Raw genomic sequence first — 11,516 nt, 5'->3', positions numbered from 1 at the left:
TTTGCTTTTCTCTAAAAATTGTTGTCTGTGACAGATGGTTTGTAATTTAAATAGATAGGTCATGCCGAAATTTTGAAAAAAATTCGTATTTTATTTAGTTTAATTATAAGTAGTAGTTAGGGTCGTTTCAGTTATTGTAGTGTAAATTTAGTTAAACTATAGTGTAAACCTAGTGTAATTTTTGTTATACTATAGTGTAATCCTAGTGTTATTTTAGTTATACTATAGTGTTATTGTAGTGTAAATTTAGTTACACTATAGTGTAAACCTATTGTAATTTTAGTTATACTATAGTGTTATTGTAGTATAAATTTAGTTATACTATAGTGTAATCCTAGTGTAATTTTAGTTATACTATAGTGTTATTGTAGTGTAAATTTAGTTATACTATACTGTAAACCTAGTGTAATTTTAGTTATACTATAGTATAATCTTAGTGTTATTTTAGTTATACTATAGTGTTATTGTAGTGTAAATTTAGTTATACTATAGTATAATCCTATTGTAATTTTAGTTATATTATAGTGTAATGCTAGTGTTATTTTAGTTATACTATAGTGTTATTGTAGCACCTAAAATCTAATCTACTAAATCGCATGCATTTAATTTAATAAATATTATGATTTTTATTTTTAAGTTTATAAGTTTATTTGATTTAAATTTTTTATTTGAATTATGTGTTAATAGAATATTACTTATTTATTCAAATGATTTTATTGTGCAATTTAATTGTTTTAAAGATTTTAAAGGTTTAAGGTTTTTGCATATTTAAATGATTTTCGATTTTAATTATCTAGTTTATTCTTTCAAGTGATTTTAACTGTTTAGATTATTTGTTTGGATATCTTCGAGTGTCCAATTTATATATTCTAAATAACCTAAGTTTAGCGGTTAGTTATTTTAAATTATTTTAAATGCCTAGATTATTTGTTTAAATCATTTTTAATTGTCCAAATCATTTTAAAGGTTTTTATTTATGCTTGGTTATTTATTTAAATTGCTTTTAAACGTTAGTCTAGCCTGTTTAAATTATTTTAATCGTTCTGCTTATTATTTAAACATTTTATTTATCGATGTGATATCAAAATATTTAAGTATTAAAAATTAGCATTTTCAAACCCGGTAAATAGAATTTAAGTATTTAACTCTTGAATTTTCAAACTTTGAATGTTTGCGGGGAATTTGAAATTAACCTTTTTCATGTTATACATTGATCTACCTTCTCTTACACACAACCCAATTTAGAGCTCAGTCCAAACCCCGGCCCAACTCAAATCACACGGCCCATTGAAGGAATTTATTCAGGCTCATTTAATCGGCCCATTTCCTTTCATCTTCTCCAAGTCTTAGCCGATGTGATCTTCTCATTTCCTCTCCAGTCTCACTTCAAACGCGATCCGCCCCCTTCCATTCAGCTTCCGGCTGCCGCTAGCAGCCCTCCTTCCCGGCGAAGCACCCTCCAGGCGAGCTGAACAAGGTCTTTCCTCCCTTCCTCAGCTTGATTCCAGCGTCCGAGCTTCCCACGAGCCCCATTTCTGATCTTTCACGGTTTAAGGCAAGATTTTTGGGTTTCTTTGGCCACCAAGTAGATTAATATGTTGTGTGCTTGTATTTCTCTCTTGCATTGCCAAATTTTATTTGAGTTTAAGAAGTGGCTCGGTTTTCTGATTTCTTGATGGTCGTTCGTTGCTTCGGGTTCTTTTCTACGTTTAGCTATTTGTGCCCTCTTCGAATTTCCTTTGCAATATATATTCGTGTCTATGCTTGCTATGCATAGTTTTCTTGTGTTGGATAGATTTGAGCAAAATCCGTTTCATGTTGCGTCTGCTTTATTTCTCAGATTCTGCGTTTGTTGAGTTCATGTTTCATTCGAGTTTGCGTGTTGTTGGATGGTGAAATAGGGGCTACCATGGGTGAGAACGTAGCTCACATGGTAGCGCTTAGGTTGTGTCGGATATAGCTAACAAATGGGTTGAAAGGTTGTTGGTTAGATGTTGAAGGAGTGGGGTTTTCTTGGGGCTGGGGCAGTGGCTTCCTTGAGCTGGGTAGTGTCTTAAGGACATGGGACAATGTTCGAGCTTGGGTGCTGGAAGGAATCGGGTTTCGAGCTGGGATTTGGCTAGGGCAGGGGCTGTCTCGAGGTGGGAATCGGCTTGGGACAAGGCTGTTTTGAGCTGGGAATTTGGTTTGGGAGTGAGGGGCTGCTGATCAAGTGTTGTAGGAGCTCGGTTTTGGGCTCGAGGTCAGGGGCTGCTTCGAATCGGGCATTTGATTTGGGTCGAGGATCAAGGGTCGGTCTTCGAGGAAATCGGTTCTTAGGTATGGGCAGGGGTTGTCTCCTTTGAGTCACACTAGGCTTGGAGAAAGCTGTCCTAGTGGTTTGAAGAGGACTTAAGGAATGGTCTGGGTCTTAGCTTATAAGTTGTTAACATGGGAGATCAATGTTTAAGTGTCTTGAGAGGGAGATGAACTAAGATTTGGTGAGCAGAAATGTCCATGTGTTGAGGGATGTCCAGAAATGGTCATGTAAAACAGGGTTGCACTAATGTTTTGGCTAAGGGCATGACTTTAGGAATAGTCTAGGAAGTTAGAGAAATGTCTTTTCAAGCGGGAACTAATTTGGTTAAGTTTTGATCAAGTTCTAGGCTATCGAATGGTAAAGTGCAACATTTTGGTCATTAAGTGTTGCTACCCAGGATACGTCCTAAGTGCCAGAAAAATAAGTTTAGAATCTTAGCCATGGGTTGCCACCTAAATCACCATCCTTGTCAACCATCTTTCATCATTTGCTTGTGAATCGAGTAATCGAGTACATATTTTCAAAGAAAGTCATTTCCTTAAATGCATGCTATATCTTTGTGTCGAGTCAAGTAAGAATGAAAGAAAATATTTTTGAACGAAGTAAAATGATTGTGACTATAGAAATGACGTGTATGTGTGGGGTTGAGAGACATCTTGGCCTACCTTACCAAATATAGAAATGACGTGTATGTGTGGGGTTAAGAGAAATCTTGGTCTACCTTACCAAATATAGAAATGACGTGTATGTGTGGGGTTAAGAGAAATCTTGGCCTCCCTTACCAATCATAGGGCAAGACGAGTTTTGGAGATATCCTGACTTCCTTGTGGCATAGTGCACTGCAGCCATGATCATGATCGAAAACACAGGGTCACAATTCAAGGATCTAAGTTCACAGTTACATTTACAGTTACAGTTTCAATTTCAGTTATAGATCAGTTCTAATTTGACTCGACTTCGTTTATATTCAGTTTCAGTCACACATGAGATTAAGTAAAGTTTAAGAAAGTTCCCAAGTTTAATTGGACGAATTCATTGCATGCATTACATCTTATTCTCATTTATCATTCAACTTTTCGAAGTAAGTTTCAAAGTATATTAAGTACTAGTATTTTAAGTATTAAGCATTTACTTTTAAACCCTCGTTAATTCCCCCATATTCTTGTTGGGCCCCTAGGCTCACTACATCTACTTGGTGCAGGTAAAAGTTATCATCAAGATTGCAAGGCAGGACTTTCGAGTGGACTGTGATGCGGGCACAGCACATCCCTCTGACCATGCCAATCTTCCGCAAAAGTTTATTTTAGCAATTTAAAGTCTTTTATTTTGTTGATTGGATAAAAGATATTGTCAGGCTGCGCTTGGTAGATGTGACGAGATTAATAATGGAATGATAAAGGTAAGGATAAGTAAATATAATTTTAAATTTTTTTAAATAATTGAGATAACATATATTGTGTTTGATTGGTTTTTTGGGCGTGTGTTTCGAAGTTGGATAAGTGCCTTTTTCCCCGAAATACCCCTGGCTATTATGACATTCCCCCAAATAACGAAAACCTAAATCCCAACAACTTGAGTCGCTTGTACCTCAAAATTCTTCTCGCTCGATAAAGCACCTCAAATCCGGCGATTTCAATTCCTACAAGTATCTGCAACAGACCGGTGTAAGATGAACGAGTAAGGTAAGTTGTTGGGCAAAAATTTATGTTTCTGTGTGTATTTCTCAGTCACGAAACTGTGTTAACCTTTTTCAAAACTGGATTTTGTTGAAGACCAGCTACGTCTTAATATCCGCAGTCTCATAATTCGTGAAAATATATTATGCAGGCACGTTCTTCGTTTGGTGTACAGGGTGGTTGTCGAATCCATTTCCAACTATATTGGTAAAAAAATCCCTCAAACATAACTAGATGGTAATGTATTATCCATAAATTTGTATTTATTATATTCGTACTTTTCTTACTTTATTTCTTTGAAATTATGTTCCACTAACTAAGAAATAATTTTGTACATTTGTAAATTTCTTCAATGCCATTCAAACCCCTGAAATTAGAAATTTTCAATTTGTTAGTTAAGTGTGTAAAAATATGTATCCCACGAACTTTTTTCACTTTCATTTTGTACAAAATATTTGGTTAAACTTTGCGGCCATGCTCGGAAATTATTGAATTAAATTATTTTCAGCAACTAAAATAAAGCATTTTATTTGCTTTCAACCTAAATACTTGGAAAATGCAGGGAAGAACATATGTCGTCTTCCGTGGACACAAACCTGGAGAGTACGATAATTGGGCAGAAGCAGACGCACAAGTAAGTGGTTTCCACCGCTCTTGTTTCCAAGGTTATGATAGTAGAAAAGAGGCCGAGGAAGCATTTAAATCTTTAGCAAGAAATCCAATTTACAGAACTACTTCGAACGAGTCACAAAGTTCAGGTTGTGCGCGAAATGAATCTTCTAGCTCGAGACCCAACACCGCAAATAAACTACTTGAGCTACTACAAAATGTCTCGGATTTACGTGCTGAGCATCGCAATTTAGGATTGAAACTGGATAAATTATGTGAGGATATAGGAGAAATATTGGATGAAATCGCCAGTACTGATGGTATTTAATTAGATAAGTAGTCGTATCAAACCTCATTCTTCTGTTATCTGTTTGTGTGAAGAATATTTCCTTCCATAGTTAGTCTTGTTATATATAGTCTTGTACAGAACGTGTTAGTAGAAATAGGTAAAAGTATGCCCGATGACTCCATCCTCTCAATGTGTTGACAAAGCACTAATGAATTCAGCAGCAGAATTTGTATGTTCTTCTTCATTTGGTGTGACAAATATTTCAACAATCCAGGTATTTACTCCATTTTTTTATTTAATTTCAACTTTGTTTTGTTAAAGCCTTCAGCAAATTTTTTTAAATTGTATGTAAATGATTCATTACTCTCTCTTATTTGTTAATTTCAGATGTTGGAATATATTTGTCTTCAAAATATTTTCTCCCAGTAAGTTGTTTTTGACTTATTTTTATTCATTGTACTGTGTATTTATATATATCTTTGTGACTTCATAATGATTTTTTTATATGGTTTAGTTGTTGGTTGGGTTCTGTGACGTGAAAGTTAATTGCATTGATGTGTAATATTTTGGGACTAAAGTTGATAATATATAAAATTTTTGGGTTAATACATTAATGTCACATATTTCTCACTTGAGTGAACCACTTTTTCAAGACTGATATCCAAAATCTGAAGTGGATTTGACCCCTGAAATTTATTCTCCAGTGTAATAATTTCCATCTATTTGTATTAAATACAGTTGGGTGAGAAAGTGCATTTAATACATTCTCCACTTTAAATACCAATTGCAAGTAATATTGTGGCATAATATAGAACTAACATTTTTTTTTTTTTGCATGTGTGGTTATTCTTAGGTACAAAATGTCTTCAAGTGTCAATTACTCTCAAGAAATCGTTGCAAGCAATTACCACGTACCTGTCGTTGATCTTTGTCCTGATGATGAAAAAAAATTTCTGGTAAGCATGTATCAACTGACAAGAAAAAGAAGATCAGGGATGTCTCAGAAAACTGTACCTTTGAAGAGAAGAGTAGGAAGAAAATGAAGTTGTGTGACCCAACAACTGCAACATTGTGCCGAGGTAAGAAAGAAGTTGGCCCATATTTTCACCTTGGAAACAAGAGCAAGACCACTACGAATGTTGTCTCTGGTGAGGGAGCAAAATCAGTGGTCTTCATTGACCTATCTGATGACACCACTGCATGAGTGGTGTTAGTGTAACATATGTGCATATATTGCACCACCCTTTTGTTTTTTGTTATGAATGGTATAGCCTATTGTGTTTTGTATTTTGGTATGATGGCCGTACTATTTTTTAGAATGGTGGTGAATATGGCACATTTAAGTTATATATGTGATGAATTTGTTGTTGTATGTAAATATGACTTTGTACTTGAATGTGCAAATATTAAGAATGTTGAAATTAGTACTGTTTCTACTTTCATATATAACATGTCAAATCTTGGAATGAATGTGATAATATCAGCATATATATATATATATATATATATATATATATATATATATATTTCTCAAATGAGATGCTAGTTAGGGAAGATATTCTTCTCATTTAGCTCAAACGGAATACATTAATGATTTGTTTTCCAACTGTATAAATGTATCTGTATAAATTGGAGGTTCAGAGTTGGAACTTAAGCGTTTCAGTATTTGTATAAATTTTTTTCCTGAGATAATTTCTTAGCTTCCTCTTGGTCATCCACAAATATGTTGGTTTCCAACTGTATAAATGTATGCTAAATTACTTTGTCTAAACTTGGTCAGACAACATGTAATCAAGTTAGGCTGCGCAAGCCATTTCCAGAAAAAAAAAAACAGATAAAAACTGGTACTGATTTGTTTGCGAAAAAAGTAGGCGTTATTAAGAAACGAAGACTTACATTAACTACATAATAAGTACTAGCCCCGTGCATTGCAAAATGAGTTTTGACATTGGTATAATTAGATAAGGGACTAAATATATCAAAATAGACAGACTAGTGTCTGAATTCCATATAACACAACACACATTAAAGTTGGCGATGCAAAATAAAGCGTTCTAACACAAAATACATCGTTTCATTACACCATCTCCACCAAATACGCAGTGGGAACAAAAACTTTGATCATTACCTATTACTCCCCACGAAGCAACCCTTTGACCAAGTGAATTATTCCGCGCTCATTTTGTCGTATAAACAATGCAAGATTGTTGTTGTTATTGAACAACAACTTAGCAGCAGTAAATTGCTCATCCTCGGAGAGTTCATTTCATCCCCTTCAATGCATCTAACGCTTTATCTTGTACATCTGAGATCTTTTCCACCGAAGACATTTCCTTGATCAAATGTGACATTGTATCTTTAGTTATGTGTGAGAGATTGTTAATCGCTGTCGCTATAGATTCGTCAGTGTCGTTTGCTTGCTTTCTTTTCTTCATTTTTGAAGTTGCACCTGCACTTTGTTTGGATGTTGGAGTATGCGTTTCAGATATTGAGTCTTCATTAACTTCGACAAAGTTGGTTGTCAGACTCCCGGGAATGAGTTGTTCATCTGGGATCACCCGTTCAAGTCTTAAAACCTCATCCAGTGCACTCTGAAAATTATCTCTCTCGTCTCCAGCAGCACGATCGTTTCCAAATATTTCACTCCAATCATTAAAAAATGTCCACTGCTTGTGTCGCATCGCTCGAAAGCTTTGGTCAGTCTGAAAAAAAAAGGGTCAATAATGATGAAGATGAAAAATTTTCTTCTCAAGTCTAACTGAACTGAAAAAAATACCTTAACAATTGCTTCCCAGGCCTCATCTGTAACCTCTATGGTGTTCTCACTGTCATTCCACCCGACACCACTTTTGGATAATAACGTCACCAGAGTACTATACGTTTTCTTCCACACATGGATTTTCGAATTTATATGTGGATTACCACGTAAATTTGTACCTGGGATTGCGGCCTGCATTGCATTCTCCAACAAATTCAAATAACCCGCTCTAAAACCATTCTCACTTTTCCAGCCTTTTGTGACAACTTCTTTCAGAGATTGTATCAACACTTCTTCTTCACGAGCAGTCCAACTACGACGCGTCTTATCTAGTTTCTTCCACCTACCATTGCCACTCCCAGAAGTTGCGACACTATCCATGGTATGAGAAATATTGATCTTGTAACCCTGTGAACCAAAACAAGATAAAATGCATTCAAAGTACAAGAAAGTTGAATATCAAAGTTACTGAAGCGATTTGGTACAATATCCATTTTACAGATCTTGTTTACGAAACAAAAGGGAAACCACTGCCATAATCGAAACAAGAACAACAAAATAACAAAATGAGCAACGATTCACATTTGTAAGTACGATTTCATAACATTAAAATTAAATAAAAAGTAGTCAGTTGTTTGTGTTCCACATTGATAGGGCAAATTGTTCTCTCCAATGATCCCACCCTTGTGACGACTCAAAACTGCTCAAGTACTCAGTTTCTGTCTCTGGACCCGGGCTGCCAACTTCGTCTTCAGTTGCGTCGATTGGATCATCGGGCATTTGATTACAGATGAAATTATGTAGAAGCATGCATGCTAAAATTATCCTGTTTTGAATTTTCAAGGGGTAGAAAGATGGACTTCGAAGGATGGCCCATCTCTTTTTCAACAAACCAAATGCTCTTTCAATAACGTTTTGTGCTTGAGAGTGTCTCCAATTGAATAGCTCCTTGTAATCTTGTGGTGCGGATGCACGGTTACCCCAAGCATCCCGATGATATCTTACTCGTCTATATGGAGTCAAGAATCCTTCCATATTCGCATATCCATTGTCACACAGGTAATAACAACCTGCACAATGGTTACAAATAAATGACTAAGTTTCTGAAATTAAATAATTCTCCAGTGATCAATCTGTTCAGTACAAGTGAATAAACAACTGCAAATATTAAACATAAAATATTTTCAAAGAAAAACCTCTTGGAACTTTGAAGTAGTCATCCCCAGTCAATGCATCTCTTAATACTCGAGCATCTGCCGCAGATCCCTCCCAACCAATCAGCGCATAAATAAAATTCATATCGAGGTTCTATATTTTGCTTTCTCCCGGGAAGGCACGTGCACAGGAATATGTGTCCCATCCAATGCACCAAGACAACCCTGTAATATTAAATTTTTACAGTAAGGAACTTGTAATAAAAGCAAAATATATATTAATAAAAAAATAAGTTCAAATTGAAAGAAGAGTAGGTAAACTATTCTAACTACCTTAAACCATTTCCAATTCTCGTTCGTGCATGTTTCATCCACAGGGGTTGGCTTAACAAGAAGAAATGGATGTAACTTCAACAACGCTCCCATAACATCATGAAAATGCGCACTAATTGTCTGTCCGCTTCGCATGTACTCATGACCACTAACACGATTTTTTTAATGATGTGCCAACACAGACAGAAACATAGCGACCTTTTCCTCTACTCGAACGTACCGCGAGTCACTTAGTCCTCCCAAATGAATTAGAAGATAACAAAGCCTCCCAAATGCATTGCGATTCATCCTCAAGTTCACCACACATTGCACATCTCCCGCGTCAATAATTCGATTCAAGTGGCTCAATTGAGTATTGATTCTTTGTGTCATGGAGTATGACAAAGGTGTCGTCCGAGGGGCACGACGTCGCTTTGCAACCGTTCTTTTATGTTGTCTTATTAGAAAACATACCAACAACAAATTTCGAACCAACATTTGATGTACCAGCATAACGAGTAGAATGTTTCTACGTCTCATGTCCATCTTCTCAAAACACTCAACAAACAACACATTTAATAATTTAATTAAGATGTTCGTCGTGCATGTACATTATCTACCAAAAAACAACACACTTAACAGGTTTGTGCTAATTTTGCTTACAAATACATGACAAAATGCAGTCAATTCCAAATGATTTTACCACATTATCTCAAATACTGAACAAAAGAATACCATTTTCACATCATATACTGTTTCATGAAAAGCATAGCAACAACTAATTTCATAAATACAGACTGAAGTACCATCTTCCATCAACATTTCTTCAAAGGAACATAAGCTCCACATGGACCACACTGTTGGGATCGGTTCAGAGGGTAGAGGGGGGGTGAATACACTCTGAAACTTTTCTTCTTTCTTTTCAAAATGATCAAGTGAAGTTTAGTTCACTTAATCTGTTTTCTCAACTTCTAAAACGGTTTGAACAACTTAAATAGTGCGGAAATAGTTCAGAGGTTTTAGTGATGCAAAGTTTATAACACAATGTATGAGCAATATGTAAGATAAATAGCAGTAAAGATTAAGGCACGATTTATGGAAGTTCGAAGGCTTAATCCTTCTACGTCTCCCCTTCTTCCACTTAGGAAGGAATTCACTAGAAGACTTTGGTTATTACAACGTCTTGCAATGCACCCACTTCAGACTTAGGACTTATCCAATGCCTAATCCGAAACTCCTAGATTTATACAGATAAGATTCTCAGTTCTTATCAGACTGGTGGAAGCTTTCAGAGTAGCTTCAAGTCTCTTCAATAATGAGTACAGTCCGGTTGAGCTTCTCAAACTGCAGAGCGGTCGAGAGGCTTGGAAACCCTAGGATGATCCTTGAAGATCAGATATGTAAGCTGTAGGCGAGGGTTTATTTGAGCAGCAAGTGAATGATCTTGTAAGTGTGCTCAAGTATTGCTTCAGTATATCAGATGATGACTTCTGATAGTATTCAAGTGATTGAGTTGATTGAGATTTTTCGTGTTTCTTATCTTCTTTTTCACTTCTTGAGCAATCTTCCCTTTATATAGGTCAATCATCAACATCTTTATTTTGAACGTTCTGATGCTGCATTGAATGCACATTTAATGCTTCATAAATGCATTGATGATTCTGCATGAAGATCGTACACTTCTTTAAATGCAGACAACTTCAAGGGTCCAAAACTGGTATAAACGGTCGAATGCTTTATCTGTAGCCATTCTGCGTTTTTGCCATTTTAGTGCAACCTGTTGTCTCGATGCAAGAGTCAACAGATCTTCTGATACGCCGGTTCTGCTTTTGATAAAGATTTTGCAATGAACGTCTTGTCATAAGTACTTGTCTTGAGATATCTTGATAAGCAGTTGGCACTCTACCGGTAGATAGATTTATCCTCTGCTGGTTTGAATAACCAGTCGATAGGCTTGTGACTGCAACCGGTCGAGAGACAAAGGCGGTTGACAAGCTTTCGGTAGATAACTTGAAGGGTTTAGACGGTTGCGGTAGGAGTTGTAGTAGATTCCTGAAATACAAAAGATTGGCAGCACATTCCTATACAATGAGTTGTTGTTTGTTATCACCAAAATTTCGGATTCAACAATTTCCCCCTTTTTGGTGATGACAAAACTTAAGTGCTCCAAAAACAATATGAAAGCATTAAAATGAACTTCATTGAGAGAATGAATTTCATTAATTACAATAAGCATTCTTATTACACCTGCTGAAGAAAAACAAAATGAGATACAGCTGCGATAAGTAAAGAAGAGACAAGTTGTTCATCTTTTGAACCAACTGGCTCCTCCTGACCTATCGCCTTCTCTTCTTCTTCTGTCGGCTTCTTCCTCACGTCTTCTTGCTTCTGCTGCTCTTCGTTGCTCTTCTTCCCCCTT

The 11,516-nt window shown here is 35.9% G+C and overlaps 1 protein-coding gene across 1 annotated transcript; it reads right to left on the bottom strand.

Annotated features, from left to right (window-relative positions):
* Window positions 1-6,887: 6,887 nt before the first annotated feature.
* On the bottom strand, window positions 6,888-8,938 carry LOC140873319 (uncharacterized). Its single transcript, XM_073276413.1, has 3 exons — window positions 8,828-8,938; window positions 7,650-8,701; window positions 6,888-7,575 (listed from the first exon to the last, which is right to left on the bottom strand). The coding sequence occupies exons 2-3, from the start codon at window positions 8,010-8,012 to the stop codon at window positions 7,135-7,137; spliced, it is 804 nt and encodes a 267-aa protein (XP_073132514.1). The 5' UTR covers window positions 8,013-8,701; window positions 8,828-8,938; the 3' UTR covers window positions 6,888-7,134.
* Window positions 8,939-11,516: the final 2,578 nt, after the last annotated feature.

Source organism: Henckelia pumila, unplaced genomic scaffold, assembly GCF_033568475.1.
Source record: "Henckelia pumila isolate YLH828 unplaced genomic scaffold, ASM3356847v2 CTG_525:::fragment_3, whole genome shotgun sequence".
In the NCBI taxonomy this organism is placed as follows: domain Eukaryota; kingdom Viridiplantae; phylum Streptophyta; class Magnoliopsida; order Lamiales; family Gesneriaceae; genus Henckelia; species Henckelia pumila.
This window is presented reverse-complemented; position numbering and strand designations above follow the sequence as displayed.

Excerpts from the sequence above, each read along its gene's own strand:
- LOC140873319 (XM_073276413.1), bottom strand. The coding sequence starts at position 8,012 with ATGGATAGTGTCGCAACTTCTGGGAGTGGCAATGGTAGGTGGAAGAAA. Across the intron at positions 7,576-7,649 it reads CCTGGGAAGCAATTGTTAAG|ACTGACCAAAGCTTTCGAGC; the intron begins GTATTTTTTTCA and ends TTTTTTTTTCAG.